The sequence below is a fragment of the Brassica napus genome, chromosome A9 (assembly GCF_020379485.1).
Source record: "Brassica napus cultivar Da-Ae chromosome A9, Da-Ae, whole genome shotgun sequence".
In the NCBI taxonomy this organism is placed as follows: Eukaryota; Viridiplantae; Streptophyta; class Magnoliopsida; order Brassicales; family Brassicaceae; genus Brassica; species Brassica napus.
In genome coordinates this window covers 40236595-40259357 of record NC_063442.1, presented here as the reverse complement: position 1 = coordinate 40259357, position 22763 = coordinate 40236595, and the positions used below count along the sequence as shown (strand labels likewise).

The 22763-nt window shown below is 34.0% G+C and overlaps 3 protein-coding genes and 1 pseudogene across 4 annotated transcripts; all 4 read left to right on the top strand.

Moving 5' to 3' along the window:
- Positions 1–978: 978 nt before the first annotated feature.
- LOC106436061 lies at positions 979–1692 on the top strand. Its single transcript, XM_013877019.1, has one exon. It carries the CDS (start codon positions 979–981, stop codon positions 1690–1692), a length of 714 nt encoding a protein of 237 aa, XP_013732473.1.
- A 5646-nt stretch (positions 1693–7338) lies between these two features.
- Positions 7339–9561, top strand: LOC106436069 (putative RING-H2 finger protein ATL12). Its single transcript, XM_013877029.3, has one exon. It carries the CDS (start codon positions 7883–7885, stop codon positions 9134–9136), a length of 1254 nt encoding a protein of 417 aa, XP_013732483.2. The 5' UTR covers positions 7339–7882; the 3' UTR covers positions 9137–9561.
- A 1299-nt stretch (positions 9562–10860) lies between these two features.
- LOC106436065 (50S ribosomal protein L4) lies at positions 10861–12964 on the top strand. 2 transcript variants are annotated; one of them, XM_013877022.3, is made up of 8 exons: positions 10861–10985; positions 11125–11254; positions 11362–11482; positions 11723–11871; positions 11944–12051; positions 12127–12246; positions 12314–12487; positions 12575–12964. In XM_013877022.3, exons 2-8 carry the CDS (start codon positions 11159–11161, stop codon positions 12674–12676), a joined length of 870 nt encoding a protein of 289 aa, XP_013732476.2. In that variant the 5' UTR covers positions 10861–10985; positions 11125–11158; the 3' UTR covers positions 12677–12964. The 2 variants fall into 2 exon arrangements, with proteins under 2 accessions (XP_013732476.2, XP_013732475.2); XM_013877021.3 differs by having other exon boundaries at positions 10863–10985; positions 11098–11254.
- A 2131-nt stretch (positions 12965–15095) lies between these two features.
- On the top strand, positions 15096–18155 carry LOC106436063 (annotated as a pseudogene).
- The last annotated feature ends 4608 nt before the right edge of the window (positions 18156–22763 follow it).

The window sequence follows — 22763 nt, the reverse complement described above, 5'->3', positions numbered from 1 at the left end:
CTCATTAATAATCAGTAATAACTTACCCTTTAAAAAAAAACATAAAAAGGACTTATGTGGCATTTTAAAATTAAATTCATTGACGATCATTTTGTAGAGTCATCATATTTTCATGATTTACAATAAGATAAGTTTTTTCTTTTTGAGAAAGGGGCTTATAGATGATAAGGTCCTATTAAAAAGTATTAAGTAATTGGAGCGAATAGTAATATAAGATTTGGGAGCATCGTCATCCCGACCAATTCAAATTGGAAAACCGTTGACAAGTAGTATAATACAGTACATCTGTATTTGTTATCATACAAACAAGCTTTTTGTTATAATACAATCTTTTTGGAAACCGTTGACAATTTGCATAGTATATAGTTATACAATTCATTATAAAACTTTCTTGCCAGTTGCCACTATTTTGTTAATTTGTTAAAACATTTGTTGGCATAACAATTTATATATTTCGAACAAGTTAAGTTGCTTTTTTTTTGCTATGAACATTTCTGTATTGTTGTATTCTATGAACTTTTCTCTATTATTGTATTTCTGACTTTCTCTATTGATGTTCAAAAGTATGTTTGTTAATGATGTTGATGTTATACCTGAACATTTTAAACATGTATTTTGCTTAGATGTTATTGCCAGTTTAACACGCATATTTTTCATTGTAATAATTAGAAACAATTGTGTATTTATTTTTTATTGTTTAAAGTAAATTATCACGAAAAGATTGTGAGGGATTATTCAATTATTAGAAAAATATGTATAGTTTTCACATTGGAGTATTTAATCAACCAACTGCTGAAAAAATAATCTGCGTTTGACAGAAACGTGGAGACTCATTCAATCATTAACAACCCAAGACGTGATCTAATTATCTACACTAGGTTGTAGGTTGTATCACCCAACAAAAGTTATAAATAATATTAGAGATAGTAGTGATTGTTTTAGCATTGCAAAACTCAAAAGACTCTTATTTGCAACAAAATGAATGGTGAAAAAGGAGAAGAGGTCGCGCCAAGATGCCGTCTCTCTGATCCTGCTCATCCTCACACCCTTTGCCGCCGAGACAACCCTCGTCCTTCATTATGCTTTAGATGCGGCCCTGTAAATGAGAATGATGAGGACTATGACTGGAATAACATTCATTACTACTGTGAGATCTGCAAGCTCGTGTTCCACGAAGACTGTTACATGTTCCCACAAGGTACGCGACATCCTTATCACCCCCACCACCCTATCTACATGACCATTCGGTTTTCGGAAACAAGAATGGAATCATTCAAATACGGTGCGACCGAAATGGCCAGTTTCTTAACGGCTCTTGAGGCCACGTCCACGCCCATGCCCGACCAGAATGCTGTTTTCGAAACCAACAACGCATGCCATTGGTGTGGAAACGTGCTTGGTTTAATGTTTTTTCGCTGTCTTGATTGTGATTTTAGTCTAGGCGCTGAGTGCATGTGGCAAGATCCTCCCTTTACGATTACAAATTCAGGTAGCCATGAACATCCTCTCACTTTATTTCCTAGACCACTCACAGAACCTTGTAGTAGTGTTTGTGTGTTCGGCGGAAACATGGAAGTAGGTTATGCTTGTGATCCATGTAACTACTTAGTCCATCTAAAATGCATCCAGCCACCACAAGCTATACATCAAGACCATCTCGCTGATACTTCATCTCTTCCACCACCTACATGAAGGCGTTGGTATCCATATAGAGCTTTGTCTGTGTGTGCGCCATTTAAGTTTATGCCTGGAAGAATATTGTGGTTATTTTATCGCAGCTATGTAATGTATTGAGCGTCTGTGTGTGTGCGTCTGCTTGAAATTTATGGTTGGAAGAATATTGTGAGTACAATTTTATCTCAGCTATGAATATCATTTTGTGTCTAGACAGAGATGTTCCTGATCATGATGATATCATGTTTCAAAACTATGTTTTTTCATCAATGTTTTGTTATTTTGTTTGTTAGACGTCAAAAAAAAAAAATTTCTTGGTGTAATCGTATTCATCATATTTGAAGGAATTAGAAACTGTAAGAGCATTTTCCATCACTTAAATATGTTACTGAGCTGACGCCAGAGAACACTATGTAGATTATAGAGAAGTGATGCCTGATGGAACATGAAAGTAGATGAACTAGCTAAACTACTGCCAAATGTTATCTACATTTTATTTTTCTTGGTTGAGTTAGTGTATAATGTGGTCTGGTCATCATTATCAGAAAGGTGTGTAACTTTGAGAGAAATATATTTTAGATATTTAGAAATGCAAGACATAAATAGTAAATACTTGCATTATATTCGAGTGAACTAGGGGTGAGTCTTTCGGCTTAAATACAGATTCGGTTTGGTTTTGTTTGTTTGAGTCTACGAAAACTTTAACAAAAGTCAACCAAAATTAGTTTGGTTTGACTTGTGTTCGATTTGGCTTGTGTTGAGATTATGGTTTAGTTTGAATTTAGCTTGGTTTGTGTTCGGTTTAGTTTGTTCAGTTCAGCTGAGTTCGTTTTTAGTTTTGTTCTAGTTCGGTTACGAAAATATAATTTATAAAACAAAAATCAAATCATTATTTGACATTAATTTCTTTATATTTAAACGTAAGCCAAAAATCACAGAAAAATGTAAAAGATATAATCCAATAATTTTATATTATTATCTTGGAACCTAATATAAATATCATAGATTTGCTTTTAGGTTTTGATAATAGTGTTTGAGATTCATATTTCTTTATTTTTTGTTTGCTGTGTTTCGTCTATTTTTTTAGAATTAAAATGTATAAAATTATATTTAGTTATTTATGTTAGATTGTTCAGTATCTTAAATCTTAATATAATCATTATATTTAATTAATCCAATATTATAAATACAAATTTTCTGCCGTTTTTTTTATGAATTGTTTTTTTCTTTTAATTCTTCGTTTTTAATCATTTTCTGCCAATTCACAGATTTGAAAAAAAACGTATAATCAAACCGTTATCTAAATAGAAATTCACAAAAAGTAGTGGAACAAATTATATAGATCTTTAACTCATATATACCTAATTAATATCAAATATCACGTATACCGGTATTTCTTACATAACATAAACGGACTATTAACATTTCGGTTTGGTTTAAAATCAAACCAAATTGAACCATTTGGGTTGATACATTTTTGGGATTTTTGCAAAATTGACCTACAACTTAAAGTCAAACACAAAACTAACCTCCCTTTTTTTTGAAAATTGGTTTTGCCCTATTCACCCCACAAGTTCATATAATTTACGAAAATGCCATCAATTTTTTTTTTCTTTTTTTTTTCGAAAATGACATTTTTACTCTCTCACCCTCATCATCTTCAAGTAATTACAAGATTGCCATTGTCATCAATACCACAACCACCATGAACAACCAATTTGAAGCTCTTAATGCTCCCAAAATCGATTTACCCTTCTTCTTTTTCCATTCTTGTGAACTAAACACAACATATCTCTCAATTTCTCTCCACAATGAGCTAAAAAAACCCAAGATTTTGATTCTAAATTTTTTATGGTTCATAGAGTCATAGAAGCTAACAATTATGGGTGGGTGACTTTCGTTTGTGATTCTGTGTGCTTGGAGAAGCCTTATGTATGCTAAGGAACTTATCTCACCAATTTAAGGTATGACATCGAGTTTTTTTCCAGATCTGTTCGTCAGACGACTTACTTGGGAAGTCGTCTGGCTGTAGACGACTTACCTTTCAGTCGTCTGGCTGTAGACGACTTACCTGGAAGTCGTCTGGTCAACGCAGAGGTTATTTTTACAACTGACTTTGAAATCTGTAACCTGAGACGACTGAAAGTTAAGTCGTCTACTATTGTTTGGATTCAAAAAAAATTCCAAAGAACCTAGACGACTTACATTTCAGTCGTCATAGGTTAGTTTTGCATTTGACTGGATAATTTCAGAAGTTTGACTTCCCCAGACGACTTACATTTCAGTTGTCTGGCGAAAATTAAAATAATAATATTTTTTTAAAAGTAGACGACTTAAAGTTAAGTCGTCATAGGTTAGTTTTGCAATTGAAAAAAAAAACTTCAAGATTTAATTATACACAGACGACTTATAATTCAGTCGTCCACCAGACGACTTAATTGTAAGTCGTCCAGGACTTTTTTCCGAGATTCTGGTCAAACCTCGTAAATCCTAGACGACTTACATTTCAGTCGTCTCGTGGACGACTGAATTATAAGTCGTCTGTATATAATTAAATCTTGAAGTTTTTTTTTTCAATTGCAAAACTAACCTACGACGACTTAACTTTAAGTCGTCTACTTTTAAAAAAATATTATTATTTTAATTTTCACTAGACGACTGAAATGTAAGTCGTCCAAAAAGTCAAACTTCTGAAATAATCCAGTCAAATGCAAAACTAACCTCTGACGACTGAAATGTAAGTCGTCTAGCTTTTTTGGAGTTTTTTTTTTAACCAAACAATAGTAGACGACTTAACTTTCAGTCGTCCGAAATAACAGATTTCAAAGTCAATTGCAAAAATAACCTCTGCGTTGACCAGACGACATATAGTTTAGTCGTCTAGACAACTTAGATTGAAGTCGTCCGCGTCTTCTCCACTAGTTTTTAAGTCTTCTACGTTAGTTTTTGAATAACTTGTATTTTTAAGAATGATAAGTAACTTCAAGATATGTAAAACTCATATTTACAAAATATGTTCTCTCCCTTAGTTTTACTAAATTTGACTAAGTTTTTCAATGCAAACTTATAAAAAATATGATATGCTTTGACTAGTTACTATTGTTTGTTTCCATCTCTTACCAACATTCTTGTTTATTATGATGAGAAAAAGGCCATTGGAGTTTATTATTGCATATGAGAGATCCAAAGATAAGAAAAAGGCTACTGAAGTCTATTATTTCATTGATTTGTAAATGTGTAAACACATTGTTAGCACATTTAATACATCTTGGAAAATATTATTACTGATTTTACAAAAAATTCACAACTAAAAGAGTATACATGCAATTCACAACTTGAGTAGATGAGTAGACAAGACCAGACAACTTGAGTAGATGAGTAGACAAGACCAGACAACTTTTAAGAAGTCCAGATGACTTCTAAGAAGTCCAGACGACTTCCAGGAAGTTCAGACGACTTTTAGGAAGTCCAGACGACTTCCAGACGACTTTACAGGAAGTCCAGACGACTTTACAGGAAGTCCAGACGACTTTACAGGAAGTCCAGACGACTTCCAGACGACTTTACAGGAAGTCCAGACGACTTTACAGGAAGTCCAGACGACTTCCAGACGACTTCCAGATGACTTTACAGGAAGTCCAGACGACTTTTAGGAAGTCCAGACGACTTCCAGACGACTTCCAGACGACTAACAAGTAAGTCGTCCCAAAAGTCTTCCAGATCTGAAAAACCTGCATATTAAATCCAGATCTGAAAAACCTGCATATTCAAAAACGTTCAAATGGCTTAAAAACAGAAAAAATGAATGGAAGATTAGATAAATCTACCTTTATAGAACACACAAAAATACATATCTAAAAATAATAGATCTACCTTTAAATTAGTGGAAGATGAGTACCATCTAATTAAAAACCTGCAAAAAAAAATAGATTAGTAACAAAGACATGAGACAAAATTGAAAAATTCATATAAAGTTTGGTGTTTTCAAGTCAAAGAGATTAAAGTGGGTTTGGAGAGTTTTAGTTTGGGAAAAAAGTAAGAACTTTATACAACAAGAAGTTACCAAATGAAGAAAAATCAGACATAAGAACTTACCAAAACGCTCAGAAAAATCCAGACGACTTCCTGGAAGTCCAGACGACTTCCTGGAAGTCTAGACGACTTCCTGGAAGTCCAGACGACTTCCTGGAAGTCCAGACGACTTCCTGGAAGTCCAGACGACTTCCAAGAAGTCCAGACGACTTCCAGACGACTTCCAGACGACTTCCAGACGACTTCCAGACGACTAACACGTAAGTCGTCCCAGAAGTCTTCCAGATCTGAAAAACCTGCACATCAAATCCAGATCTGAAAAACCTGCATATCCAAAAACGTTCAAATGACTTAAAAATAGAAAAAATGAGTGGAAGATTAGATAAATCTACATTTATAGAACACACAAAAATACATATCTAAAATTAATAGATCTACCTCTAAATTAGTGGAAGATGAGTACCACTTGATTAAAAACCTGTAAAAGAGATAGATTAGTAAGAAATACATGAGACAAAACTGAAAAATTCATATAAAGTTTGGTGTTTTCAAGTCAAAGAGATTAGAGAGAGGTTGGAGAGTTTTAGAATGATGAACATTACATTTTTGTTGCAGCCATTTGAGAGGAGGAGAGAGAATGTGTAAATTTTTCTTTATATAGGGAGGCAAAAAATCTAATTAGGTTAAATATTTTTGACTCAGACGACTTCCTGGAGGACTTACATTTCAGTCGTCTGGTGAAGAAATTAAAACAGACGACTTACATGTAAGTCGTCCAGAAGAGTTTAATATTTTTAGCGGGAAATTAAATATTTTTAGTGGGAAACTAAAATAGAAGACTTTCCAGACGACTTACAAGTAAATCGTCTGGACGACTTACAAGTAAGTCGTCTGGACGACTGAAATATACGTCGTCCGGGTAAATTATTCAACAGACGACTGAAATATAAGTCGTCCACACCCTAAACATAACCCCTAAACTTAATTATCTAATTAAACACTTCATAAAACCAAATCAAACTTGAAAAGTGTTTACTATACACAGAAATAAACACATATAAGTGAAAACTAATTTCTGAAAAAAACATTTTAGTTTTCCAAAATCTAACCCTAACAATCCATACAATACTACAACATATGTTTGCCAAACTCCTAAACCAAAGTATTTCATGATTCACTACTTCCACTCATCTATCTTCAAAACAAATCAATTTTATCATATCTTAATTTATATCACTTAAAACTGTTTATAATTACTTGATTTTTATTTTTCACGCATCAAAATATTTTTTACAAGATTTATAAATTATTTTTAAAATAAGCTGGTACCAGACGACTGAAACTTCAGTCGTCTAGACGACTTCCAACAATTCAGACGACTCAGACGATTTACTGGGGCTATATTCGTAAAAATGGCTTCTGTTTTTTTGTTTGGTCACAAGGGGCTGAGCTGTAATTTCACTAGGCTTTTAGGTTAGTTTTGCATTTGATTCAAGTTTGGGTATAGGTTTGGGATTAAAATCAAGTTGTGGGTTAGTTTTGGCAAAAACCCCTACATTTTTTATCCAAATGGTTGAGGCATATACTTTGGAATTGGCTGGATCAGTTTGGTTGGTTTGTTCGGTTGGCTTTTTTGCCCAATCCAGTCAACAATTAATTTAGATTTTTTTCTATGAGTCATACATTTAAAATGGAAAAATAAATTTTGGGTGATTTGACAACTAAAATCTTAACTTTAAGGAGTAAAAAGTATGTGGTAATTTACATAAACAGATTATTTTCTCCACAAGTCAAATGTCTTGACATTTATTTTCACAAATATCCATATATACAGTTCATATTCATTCACCTTCATTTGTATTCCAACAATTCCTTGATTAGTCTTGTGCTTTTTTTTTTCTGTTAATAATAATTCCTTAGTTAATACTTAATCACGGGCCGGAACCAATGCTTTTCAGAGACATTTGACAATAAACGGATTCTATTACTTAGACTTGAGGTAACATGAGTAAACAAACCGGAATAGAACATCGTATAAGGAACAAATAGTATATCACATCTTAACTTATTCCACATATTCTTTACCTTTTAATGAGTACCACCATATCATTCATGCCTCAATGACATCAATAGTGATGTCACGTTGATAATAGACTAACAGGGTTTAAATCAAAACATGTTTGTCATTATCTCTCTCTCTCCCTCAATTTGTAGATTGAATAAAACTAAAACTTCAAGAAAACGACTTTTGAGTTCTCAAACGATGAATCCACCAAAAGCAATCTTCATGCTCTTCCTCTCCATCTTCTTCTTCTTAGATTATGTCTCTGCTCAATCTCCTCCTCCTCCTCCTTTTCTGTACGCAGCCAACGGCCTCTTTCAGCCGAGTTTAGCCATCATCACCGGAGTGTTCTCCATCGTCTTCACACTCACCTTCGTTCTCCTCATCTACGCCAAATGCTTCCACAACGACCTCAGATCGGAGACCTACGAAGACGGAGAGATAGGACGACTAGATCGTCTATGGCAAGGACTCTTCAGCCAATCTTCTCGATTCTCAGGTCTCGACAAAGCAGCAATCGAATCTCTTCCCTTTTTCAGATTCTCTGCTTTGAAAGGATCGAAACAAGGTCTTGAATGTTCTGTTTGTTTGTCTAAATTCGAAGATGTTGAGATTCTTAGGCTTCTGCCTAAATGCAAACACGCTTTTCATATAGAGTGTATTGATGAGTGGCTTGAGCAGCACGCTACGTGTCCTTTGTGTAGAAACAGAGTCTCCATTGAGGACGAGCTCTCTGTTTTTGGTGGTGGTAGTAACAATAGTATGAGAATCATGAGTCAGTTATCTGAGTCTAGAGAAGAAGAATCGAGCATGGAGATTTACATCGAACGCGAAGAAGGAATCAGAGATGGCTCTTCGAGATTCAGCAGCTTCCGGAAGATACTCAACTTTGGTAAAAACGATAACTCGTTGTCGCTTGTGGAACAAGGCAACGAGAAATGTCTGCACAAGTTCAATCACAGGATCGTTGTTTCAGATGCTGTGTTTAAGAACCGTTGGAGTAATGTGACTCCAGCTGATTTGACCTTTTTGACATCGAACATGTTGAGTTCGATGTCAAGCGACAGATTCTCGTCCATTGATCGAGTGGAGAGAGGTGACTTGCGTGACAAGGAAGATATTGATATGAAGAGAATGGTTAGTAACAAAGATTCTACTAGAAGAGTGGTTTCTGAGATCACCGCTGTTCCTAGACTCAGCGGTATGGACGCTTCTACAGCTTCTACGTCGAGGAGTGATGTGATTGCTGCGGTGGAGGAAAGAAGAAGAAGGTTGTGGTTGCCGATTGCTAGAAAGACGGCTCAGTGGTTTGTTAACAGAGAGAAAAAGAATGAACTAAAAACGACGGGACAAGATCTGAACGTTTAGTTTTTTTTTTTTTAATAAAAAAGGTCATTGACAATTTGAAGTTATTTTTACAGAGATAGTTAAGTTTGCTGAATAAAATTAGGTTAAATGCTTGGTGTTTATGTCTTTGTGTACATACATTGTGGATTGATTATGAACAAAGTTTTGGCCAATGGTGATATACATTTATTAAATTGGATTTATTTGATTTTTGAGTAGTATACATATATATTACAGAACACAGGCGAAAACTTAGTGATACACATTTGTCTGATAATATCTTTGTGTAGATAACTAGACACACCTGTCGGAATTATTTTGTAGGATTTCCGAGTAAATAGTATAAGTAAGTAGTATACTTATTTTTAAATATTTTAAATGTGAAGACTACTACTATTGTTAGAAAACATGTCAGACACTAAGTTTCCATACGTTTAGTTTTTAATTAGCAGATGATTTGCCGTGGGATCTAATTAGGGGTGTTCAATCCGGATATCGGTTCGGTTTCGGTTCGGTTTTTTTCGGTTTTCGGTATTTCGGTTAGTAAAATATAACTACCATTTTAAATCCATATTTACTTCGGTTCGGTTCGGTTTATATATTGCCGGTTTTCGGTTTATTCGGTTTTATACCAAAAAACATAATTATTTAGTTTGAGATCATATTATATGAATTTTAGAGTCATATTATCAACACGGTCATTTATTAAAAATATATTACATGTTCAAATAAATGAACAAAAAAATAAAAATGCTTCTACCATCAAATAAAATTATCAAATCTATAACTAAAATCAAAACTTGAAATTTTGAAAATAAAAATATGAAACAAAACAGAAACATGAAAGAAAAGTTTTTCCACTCTTCCATATTTAGTGTTCATTAAAGTCATATTTTTTCAATTGAAAATTTTCCATTAATTATTGTCCATCAAATTTATAATCTTCATATTAATTTAGTGAAGACTAAAATAAAGCTAAAAGATCAAAAGAAGACTTAAAAAATAAGATGTCTGAATTGCGATATATTGTTACTTAATTATAGTTCAAGTGTTTTACAAACTAAGGTTCTTTATTGCTATAAAATTATGGTAATAGTTATTAACACAAATTTAACTTATGTAACAAATAGATTTTCATGTATTGTTATAAAATAGATACATATTTACATGTTTCTACTTTTAATCGGTTTTGTTCGGTTTCTTCGGTTTAATCGGTTATATATCAAACCATATCCAAATCCTACGGTTTTTATAAAATTATATCCATTCGGTTTATATGGTATATACCAAAACCAAACCATATTGTCTATTTCGGTTCGGTTCGGTTCGGTACGGTTCGGTTTTACCATATTGAACAGCCCTAGATCTAATCAACATACACATTCTTGATAGAATTATATCATCGCTCTCCTCTGTGTATTGTTATCCACTCTAGAATAAAGTGTTGGATAGAAAATAAAAAATGGAGTAGTCCAAAAGTTGGCATGTAGATTACATGAAAGTTATATGTTCAGCAGTGCATGGTCATTCATCTTCTCAGCCAGTACAAAACTAGAGGTGATGGTGATATATACAACTATTTACAATACACCACACAATCAAAATATCCTTACTCCGTCATGAAACATAGAGCAAATAGAAATTGACAAATGAGACAAAACACACACATATACAAAAGATTAATGGCTTTATGGGCCTTTACAGTTTTCATCCAAGTTGATGGGCCCAATAAATAGATCCGACCCCGACCCAAAACACATGTACCGTAAACCTTCCCCGTTTCGAAAACCACACTCTTACTAAAACCTTGATAGTACTCACCGTTCTTCTTCTTCTTCTTCACCGTCAATCATCGCCGCTCGTGTGATCGGTTAGTTTTCATTCTCCCCACAGTGTATTACGTTTCGACTTTCTAGAGAAAATTTGGAAGAGGATGTACTCATAGAGATTCTGGTTTTGCGTTTATCGTGTGTTTCGACTAGATTGAGAAACTGGATTTGGTATTGTAGAATGAGCAGTTAGGCGTTTCTTCTCGAAAAAAATATGGCTGCTGCTTCAATCTCAAGAAGAATCGTCCGCACTTTTGGATCCTTTTCAGCATCTGGAAATGGTTTAACCTCTCTTCCTTGTGATCTCAAGGTTTGTGTTTACTTACATCACTGAGTTCCCTTTTTTTTATTTTTATTTTTTTCATTATTTTCGAGATGTTTATTTCATTATTATTTTGTGTTATCTATCAAATGCAGTGTGGAATAATAAGTTTGGTTTCCAACCGAAAGCACTCCACTTCTATCTTGACTCCTGATGACAATTTTCCTTATGATTTCCTTGCCAAGAAGAAGGTCATTACACCAGACCGAACCATAGGTATGAAGTTATTAACATTCATCCAACTACCGTTTGATATACTGTATATACACATTTTGGCTACAAACTGGTTTCAGATTATTACTGGTTACTCTGAGTATGTATAGATTTTGATTATCAATGTTCTGCGCGTGTTAGGTGCTTTTACTTCTTTGTGATTGCGCTTCAGACATGATCAAATCTCTGAACAATGATGTTTTCCTTATTAATCTGGTCTCGTATTGATGATGCTTTCCGTAGGACAATATCAAGACTTGGTCATTCCGGTCACAAATTTTCAGAACGAAGACAAGGGCTTCATGGTTTTAGCGGGTGATGTCTTTGATGTTCCAATTAGGAAAGATATCATTCACCACGTCGTGAGATGGCAGCTTGCCAAACGCCAGCAGGTAAAACTCTAGTTGATTATCTCGCAAACAATGTCCTAATTAGTCTGACGCATTTGGTGGATGGATGTTTAGGGAACTCACTCGACCAAAACAATAAGTGAGGTCAGCGGAACTGGTAGAAAGCCATGGAACCAGAAGGGTACAGGCCGAGCTAGACATGGTACACTGCGTGGCCCCCAGGTACATTTATCACTTTTTTGGATGTTAACGTTTCTTGTCACCAAGCTGTTCTTCTCTGATGGACTTTTACTCTAGTTCCGAGGTGGTTGTGTGATGCATGGGCCCAAACCAAGAAGCCATGCAATAAAGATGAATAAGCAGGTCCGAAGGCTTGGTCTGAAGATAGCACTCTCAGCTCGAGCCGCAGAAGGAAAAGTAAGCGCCTGATTTTCGTTATTACTGGTCTGCTTGTATCCGCTAATGTTTTGCGAGAACTACGCAGCTCGTGGTGTTTGATGATATGGCATTGCCAACGCATAAAACGAAGAACATTGTGAACTATTACAATCAAATGGAGAACACGAAGAAAGTACTTGTTGTAGAAGGCGGGCCTATCGATGAGAAGCTGAAGCTAGCCACCCAGAATCTCCACTACGTCAACATACTCCCATCGATAGTGAGTTACATATTAATACCCGTCGGTGGTTTTTACTTGATAAACCGGCTAGCGAATCTTGAATCTTGTTTATGTAATGCTTTGCAGGGGCTTAACGTTTACAGCATTTTGCTTCATGACACGCTTGTGATGTCCCGTGATGCTGTGAATAAGATCACTGAGCGTATGCACACTCCCATTAACCGTTAAAGAGAGAACAATGTCTTCAAATAGCATTCCCAATAAGACACTGGATCACAAGGAAGACAGCTCCAAGAAACTCCGCATGTAGTTTCTGTACCGGCAATCTATATCGGTTATATGTACTGGTAGTCTCGTCCATGGCTTGATCGGTTCATTGTTTGTTAGCTTTTTGTTTGGTTTTGCAAATCTCGAATTGCAAAAAAAATAGTTTTTTTTGGGTAGTCACTATTCTTCCTGTTAATGGACGTTTGTACCCGTTTTTATAAGTGGCGATTGAATAAGTTTTGAAATTAATTCTATAGGTTTTATAGTGTGGTGTTAATTATTTTAATTTTTTTTTTCAAATCTAGTGCTATTGGCTTGTCACATCATGCATATTTTCAAAAACTAACAAACATATGTATGAACATAAAAATAGTGAGAAAGGACTTGCCGTCGGAATTCCTACAAGTTTTTTTTCTCTCAACGAGATAATCTCTGACGAAACATGTTCTTCATGAGTCTGTCGGAAAAGACCATCTCTGACGAAACATTTTTTCTTGTTATCTTTGATATCTGCCGCACAAACTAGTTCATGGCTCTATTTAAAGCTTCGTTTACGCTTCTTTTCATGGTCTTACCCACTGGATGGCGCACAATGGCTTCCTCCAAGTTGTGGGATTGATATAAACTTTGGGTTGCATCGATAGTAACCACACCATGCACTCTTTACAAGAAATTCTAATTGGAGTCTGTATTTACATTTTCCCAGTGGACCCAAAGGCGTTCGGATTGAACGTGGGAGTTTTTTTCTTTCAATATATGTAAAATTTGATTAATATGAATGCAATATGAAAGAAAAAAACTCCCACGTTCAATCCGAACGCCTTTGGGTCCACTGGGAAAATGTAAATACAGACTCCAATTAGAATTTCTTGTATGAAACATCTGTGAATTCTTCCATGATAGTGATGTCATGCAATTATTTAAGTAATATGTGTAAAGCGTTCTGCCAAAAATATATATTTTTTTTGCCACCGATTACTTCATGATCTACATCTTCCACAATTCCATCCAAATGTTGTTTACCAACAGAATGGACGTACTTGGAAAAACATAACAAATTACAAAACAAATCGGATCTGATTCTTTGCACACTTCAGAAAAGAATAAAAAAGAAATCTCCAGACGACTTGGTTTCAATCATGTGATCTTTAAATGGTCCATATTCAACTAAAATCATGAGATCCTTTCAATTTAATGTTTTCTTCAATTCTCTACCTGTCACAATATGAAAATCTATAAGAGCATCATCCCTTTTGAAAAAAATAATTCCAACTTTAAACCAAAAATAATTATGTCGGAATAATTCATTTTTCCACGATGAGACCACATTGAGAATTTCATCTTTGTGAACCCATTCAAGGTAAAGGGCATGAACATCAATGATTATCTCAAAATTTTAAAAATAAAAAATAAAAGAGAGTTTCTCATATAAAGAAGTATATATTTAAGAAACTTATTTGACAATGTTAATTTTTAGAAATTAGTATCTATCTATATATATAAAAAAATGTTCACCTTAAGGGTAATTGAACCCAGCACTTCTAGCACTGGTAATTTCTCTTAGAACCATTAGGCTAAAGTCACTTTTTATAAATATGTGACCGCGAAAATACTTATTATCGTGTCAGCTGGAAGCCCATGCTTCTTCTGCTTGTGGCCAGGGCCGACACTGAACTGACTTCAAGATGAAGATCGTGAAGTTAAAAACTTTGCTCCAAACAGTTTTGCAATGTTTCCAACCTTTATAACTTGATGCATATAATATATATCAAAATACATTTGTTGTACACGCTTTTATTAGTTTTGCTTTTAAAAGAAGGTATTTACAGTTATAAATGTTTTGTGCCAGTGAAGTAATGGTTGAAAAATCTCTATACATATGTCATTTTAAAATAACACTTAACTTCTATATATAATCAATACATATGTGCATGTTATATTCTAGACTAAATATTTTTTCTTTTAAAAATATAAAAAACAATTTTTTTTTGTCTACAAGCAAATGTTGTAGAACAAGTATGCATTATACAAAATAATATATATTTAAAATCCATACACAAAAACATAAAAGTTGTTATAGACCTCTTTCTGACACATGCACACTCCACTATGAATAAGAATTAAAAAAAAAACAGTATTGTCATCAAACTTTATCACAAATCCATATTTGTACATCTATAATTATGAGTTAGACAATTAGTTAATTTGATACAATACCAAAGCAAGAATAATCGAAAAACAACTATACCACCGCATACTAATAAGTATGACATAACAGATAACCAAATTCTTGAATCTTAAAACAAATTTCAACTCGAGCATTTAGTGAATATCAAATTAACTAATATCCCGCCCGTAGGGCGGGCCGAACCTAGTTATTATATAAAAAAGTGTAAATCGATAATTTTTCAACCAATGTGGATGGTGTAACCTTGATGCGTTTGTTTATATAAATGTAAAGCCTTCCCAGAGCCAATAACCATCAGTTCTAAAAAAAAATGGACGGACAAAAATGGAGTTTGGGTTTAATATCTCTAGCTTTTCTCTTCATCGCTTGCTCTTCTGCTGAGCTCCTCATTCAACAAGTCACAAGAGGTAGAGGAACAGAGATCAACAGTTCTTACAGTCTTGAGGCTAATCTTGGTAAGCTTCTTGTATGAAACCGTTTTCCTTTGGATTTACTTGGTGAAACACAGTTCTTGATTTTCCTGGAAAATTTTACAGGAGTGACAAGAGTGTTGAGAGACGAGCGACCATCGAGTAAGATAGTGACTATAGCAGGCTACTCCGTGATTAAGGAGAGACACGAACCCTACGAATCCTCTGTTTTGAAGCTGCTGGTTACAAATGGTAAAACAATATCTTAACGTTTTCCTTTCATTTCATTCAACAATTTGTTAATTAAAATTATTCTGATGACAAAAAAAAAACAGGAGGTTGGTTTTGTACGTGACTGGTAATAAAAAACGACGGTGGAAATGGCCATATATCACTTTACTTGAGGATGGAAGAGACCGAATCACTTCCATATGGTTGGGAAGTTAACGTTGATCTCAAACTCTTTGTCCACAACCCAAAGCAACACAAGTACTTGGCCGTCACAGGTATATTTTCCATCATTCGATTTTCATAGTGTCTATAAGCCAGAGTTTGATTGTAGTAGTTATGGATTATTGCAGATGGAGCTGTGAAGCGTTTTAACGCAGCGAAAAAAGAGTGGGGATTCGGACAGTTGATTTCACTTGCAACGTTCCAAAACACGAACCAGGGGTACATTGTGCAGGATACTTGTTCTTTTGGTGCTGAGATCCTCATCGTTAAACCAGCTGAGCAACAGGAGAAAGTCACATTCATATCAAACCCACCAAACAATGTTTTCACTTGGAAGATTCTTCGTTTCTCCAGCTTGGAAGATAAATTCTACTATTCTGATGATTTTCTCGTTGGAGACCGATACTGGTTACAACTTTTTTATTCGCCATATTGTACAGTATATAGTTGCATATTTGAATTCAAGTGTAATAACGGTTTTCGTTTAATGTATAATCAGGAGATTAGGGTTTAACCCGAAAGGGGATGGAGAAGGCAGACCACATGCACTTCCAATATACTTATATGCTCAAGGTTTTAGGCCTAACGCAGTTGCGACAAACACTTGGGGAGCGGTTAATCTACGGTTAAAGAACCAACGTAGCTCCAACCACAGGCAACTATATTGTAAGAAGACTAAACCAGTTAAATAAACGTTTTATTTAAAAGAGAAAGAAACTAATAGTTGTTTCTTCTTCTTTTTCAGCGGCAGCTTGGTACCCGATTCGAAGCGATTATGGTGTGGGAGTTAACAATATCATATTGATGAAAGATTTAAAGGATACATCTAAAGGGTATTTGGTAAATGATGCCATTATCTTCGAAGCTGAAATTGTTAAGGTCTCTGTGACCAACATCGTCCCCGTCTAGTGATCTCTACTTCTATTCTATGTCATCGACCAGACAATCATCTATACTATACTAAAAGGAAAGTAAAAAGCCTTTTTAGCTATGCCACATCAGATCAGAAAATCAACCAATGAGGTTGGAGCAATGGGACAAGTCATCTGTTTATGATATTGATTTGGGCTTCGTATTTGATTTTGGACTTTTTATTTTACCGTTCTTTATTTTGTTTAGGGCTTCTTCTCTTGCCTTTGTCGACTGATTCTATCTTCTATTTTGGATGATCATGCCTTTCTTCTCTTACCTTTCGACTTCCGTACCTTCCCTTGCTCTTCTCTTCAAATCCATTTTAACGCATATTTTCACCACTAACTGCTCTAATCAAACCTTGTGTGATCTCATTCAATGGATTCTTTTCATCTTCCTCTATATTTGTCTATTTACAAATCTCATTCTCTTGACTTATGTGTGGATTAAAATTGAAAAGCTTCTCTCAGACAATCATCCCAACCTAAAGGAAACTCTTCAATCTCCAGCGACCGCAAGACCAACGAGAAGACAGTCGCCTCCTCCGAGACTGCGAGACCAAACGGGAAGTCCACCGCTTCCTCCGCCATTGTGATGAAACCAAACGCTTCTACCGCTCTGTCCAAATCCGAATCGGACCATCGATTGCATAGAGTTTTAGATATGCTGGAGCGTTGCCGTGGCTGTGTAACTTACGTTGTAGCTCTGAATCGGCCTAAAAAAAGAAACAGAGGAAGAGTAACAGCAACAGGGGTTCTGGCGGAGTAACAGAAGCAGCCGTGGAGAGGCGGAGTGGAGACCAAGGACGAGATTAGCGGCGAGAAATTTGAAAGATGATCATTTACGCATATTTTTGGTTTATGCTCATTAAGGTGATGATTAATGATATGTCTCTTATCAGGTCCAAGTTGGAGGATCACCGTTGTATAAGGTAAAGAGAAATCGGGGGGAAGGTGGTCTTGGACAAGTGTTTGTTGGATCACCGTTGTATAAGGTTAAGATTATATTATTAGCATGATTCTGTTACCATTGTTTCACAGCTTCATTTTCCTCAATATATAGCTCTGAAGTTTGAGCAACGAATCTCTCATCTTTCTCATTATGTTTGTAAAATTGCTTTTGTCGGGTATTTAGGGATTTAGTTGAGTTAATATGTGAAATCAACATTATCTTATGTTCTGAACCTTGGGTGGCAGCCATGGAGTCCCTATAGCTGCTACAAATTAAAGTTAGCTCTTATTTTGGCAATATTCTCTGTTGTTTATGTACTCTTTACACTGTTTTCTTTGACAGGTTCGACATGATACTGTCAGTCCAGAAATATTTGAAACAGAAAGGTATTTGCAATACCTTTTAGAGAGAAGTTGATATTTACAAACGTTGCAACTCTTTCCTTATCGATAGATTCTTAGGTAAGCAAGTGCACTCAGGCAAGGGATTCAAATGTAAATCATCCTTGCTGGGAGAGACCAGAGACCATGAAAGAAAAGGGATCCATTAAAATTGTGCAGACACTCCAGGGACTGAGGTTGCTGTGGAGATTGCTGCAGCCATGGCTTCAAAAATATGCAAAGCAGCTGTTCAATTTTGCAGACACGTACATTGTACTGGAAGCTCATAAGTCTTACAATTCAACATGGTACGGGAACAAGCCACTATGGGCAGCTTCGAAATCACAGAAACTGAAGATCAGTATTATTCTCTCTGGAGGTCAAGCACCTGGTGGGCACACTGTCATATATGGACCATTTGGTAAGTGTTTAAAAGACATTTTTGTATGTCTCAAATTGATGCTTTATGTATTGTTGTATCTTATTTGGTCTACTATTGATTTGTAATTTTTTTTCGGTTTCGGATCACTTGCAGGAGCGTGATAAAGAAAGTACATTTTACGGATTTAAAGATGGTCCAGTTGGGATCAGGAAATGCAAATAGGTTGTCTTGAATGCAGAATACATTCAGCGTTAAAGGAACCATGTATTTGGACTGTGTTAATATATGAGATCTTTGCCAAAAACTTTGTGAAAGATTGAGATTCTACAATTTTTCATCATCATTTAGAACTGTTTGATGTAGACATTCCGGTACTCAAGCATGTGTATAGAGCTGCAACTTAACTTTCTTAGCTCTAGCTACAAAATGACCTGAATTTGACACGCTGGCTCTGTATGTTTCATGAATTCTCTTTTAATGACCATGAATGAACTTTATATATACATAACCTTATTTTTGCAGAAACTGAGCTGCGGTTTTCTGCTAATTGCCCCAGAACTTTATATATAAAAAGTTATATATAAAAAGTCAAAACCTGATTCCACACTAACTATTCACTCTATACGTCTATGTCTACACTAACTGAGCTGCTGTTTTCTGCTAATTACCCTGGAACTTTATATATAAAAAGTCAAAACCTGATTCTACACTAACTATTCACTCTATATGTCTATGTCTTAGGAGTCATGGCTCTCCTATCCTCTCATAAAACATACTAAAGAAAGCGGAGTAGGAGGAACCCCATATAGATAAATACATTTTAAAAATATAAAAAAAAACTTTTAAATAAACAAACAAACTAAAATTGTAACAAATTTAAAATATAACTTTTAAAAATCAATAATAAAATATAGTAAATTACTATACGAAATAACTTATATAATAAAGTCAATGTAAACTCATATTTTTAATCAATAACACTTACATTAAAAACTATAATTAGTTATTCAGATAATATAGTTTACTTGATATCCAAATATAATAACATATAACATATATAAAAAAAATATATATATATAATAAAATATATAAAATACCAATAAATATCTGCATTTCTAAATAGTGACGATTGATATTAGGTTTTCATGCTACCTACCTAACTTAAAGTAATTTTTGTTATAATAAAGTTACTATTCCTTTTTTAATCGTCTAAAACAAGAATTCTAAGAGAATATATAAAGAGAACAATGAATTTAAAACTAAACAAATAAAAAATAAAAATAATCAGTTGTTTTGTATTAAACTCAGTCGACCAAATTTGTTTTAATAAAATTTATACTATTATAAAGTTAAAGTAGATTAAACATTTAAAACAAATTAAAACAGTTACGCTTTCATAAAATAATTGAGAAATCTTACACTATTAAAAGGAGAATATGAAACCCTCTTTAATTGTCCATGTCAGCGAAAAAAATTGCAACCAATCATTTGTTCATGTCATCATGGATGTTAAGTTGTTGGGCCAGTGCTGCGTAATAGACCACTTAGCTTTAATGACCTTTGTTTTCACATCTTCTTACTCCAACCTAATTTTGTTACAACGTCTACAAAAGACCTTCCAGAACTAATTGTCTTCCTATCTCCTCCGTATAACGACTGTGACGGCTATAATGACGAATTAAAGCTACTTAATTACTCCTTCAGATAAATCGGCATCTAACTTTCGACATCCCTCCTCTTACTCAATCATAACAATGTTTCCTCAAGCCAAAAATCTATTGCTCATATCCTTAAATCCATTCGTAGCTTTATGGAAAATCAAACGGCATTCACCACCACCCAAGTTCATTCTCCATTTTTCTTCAGTAAGGTTTCATCAAGACCTGGAGATTCCCAATTGCTTTTTAAGCTAATCTATTTTTGGAAAGCTCGCAATAATTCCAAAGGAGGCATTCTTTTCGGCCTTGAGATGCTGATGATTGATGGAGAGGCATGTGTCCATATTTCAATATTATGCTTCCGATTTCATACACGTCTCTGATTTTTTTCTAACAGAGAGAGAATATGTTAACAAGATTCTATCCTGAAACTCAACTTAAGAATTTTTGACGTTAAGAGATAATTTTTAAGATTAGTTAAATAAGTGACCATCTCTGAATATGTTAATGGTTCTCAATATCCTTTTGTGTAGTAACTAAATACATAATTGTTCATATTGAAATCTGCTACATATTTCACATTTTTATAATAAATAATTATTTACAAAATAATGAATACCAGAAAGTTTAATATTGAAAATAAATGATGGATTCAAAACTGAAAGAATTGCTGAATCATTTTATTGGTTATCAAAATTTACAGATTTAAGTATTCAAAATTATTACACATTTATAAAATTATATATTTATATGAAATAAAGGTTATTTACCTATAGTTCAAAAAAAAAAATTCAAAATCAATTAGACGATATATAAGAAAATATATAATATACATAAGATGATAGAATTTTATTTATTTATTAAATGTAGAGTATTTTAAATTTTAAAAAATATTTAAACATGGTTACGAAAAGATTAATAGAGACATTTAATATGTTAACATAAATTAATGACATTTCAAACAAATAAATATTTCGAAACAAATAAATGATATAATATTAAAAAAAATAACTTAATTTTTGTTTTTAAATATGAGATTTAATGTTTATAGACAAACAAAAAATCTCTAGTATGAATAAAGAGACGTTTGCTGTCTTTGTAATAAGATGACGTTCTTAATCCTTGTAATGTAACCGTCATTTCTGTATTTCAAGTTTGTTTTCTACTATATCAATGACACTCTCTTGGTTTTAATTTTATTTTTTAAAAGATTTTAGAAAAAGCTGGACTGTTTAGTTATATGGATAACATCAACATATTTGAAAAACATTATAATAAGTTTTAAATTTGAAAAAAGGAAGCAAATTCTAGGCTGAATTGAACATCTTTGGAAAGTGTTGAAGAATATAGTTAAACATGTGCGTATTTCATTCAGATCTGTTGAACCATTTTAAACCTCAACCGTATGTATGAACCATTTTAAACCTCAACCGTATCTTTAAGGGTACAAGTATTGAATGTATGAAAAAAAGAAGAAGAAGTATTGAATGTATGTATAGTGGACTAATCTTTATGTATATCTCTGGTGTGTTGTTATCACCTGTTGTTCTCTCGCTTCTAGTTTAGTTTTTGGGCTAATTTAGTGCCGTGTCGAAGGATCATGTTGAAATATGAGCACTTGGGTCATCGAATCAAAAGTTCAAAGAAGTCACCTAGAGGATCAGATTGATAGATGCAAAAAAATCTACATTAACAGTTTTGATGTTCTATGTGACACAATCTCAAATTTTGGGTTTGGACCAATAATATTATCTCATGTGATTGGTATTGGGACTTGGAGTTAGAAAGAAACTATATATAGTCTCTTAATCTAATTTTTTGAAGGAACACTCAGAACATCATATATAGAGAAAGAGAGGCAAGATGGAAGAAGAGGGGAGACAGAAGGAAAACTGTATAAGATCTAAGAGAAGCGGTTTTTTTTCTTTAGTTTGTGTGTTTCTTCTCCTACGAACATATATTTATAGTAAGTTTAAGTATTTAGTTTATGGTTGTGATTTTTCTTGGTGAATAGATCAGAAAAATTGAGATTGTATTGTGTATCTCAGACTCTTATATATATCTGATACTAGTGGATCACTGAGAGTGATATGATCCTTTCCTCAGATATATCGGTAAATGTATTTAAATTGAATCAATATTTAACAAGAAGTGTACTCAGGTTAATTAGTTAAATACTAGATTTAGGTTTAAAAAATCATTTACAGATGATATCAGAGCATCGTGTTTAAGCAGATAAAGAATATAATTTCAGAAAATCACATAAATTCTAAGTCATAGAGTTAGTGTAAGGTAAATTTGAGATGAAAAAGTTTGTTGTCATCTAGACTTCGGATTTTGAAAGTTTAAAATGCTTATGTAACTTGAATTTCAAAAATTGGATTTTGCTCTTAAAGAACACTTAGTGCTATTATGGTGTATGCTCCTCCTTGAATGATCATTACACTGTCTGGTCCGGGTTTGAAATGTTTTTTGATTAATGCTATAGGGTAGCCAGATCTTTTGTTACCAGACTACAAAGTAAACTACATTGACCAAAGCCGAAGCCCAAACTTCTCACATAGTTGTGATTTTGTTTCAAGTGAGGTTGATCGGGGTCTCGCATATCACTTGACCAAAGCCATGATAGCTTAGGCTCTTGTCTTAGTCATATGATGTTATACAAAAGGTGATGAAAGAAACTAATTTTCTAGGGTATGATGCTCTCTTTTTTT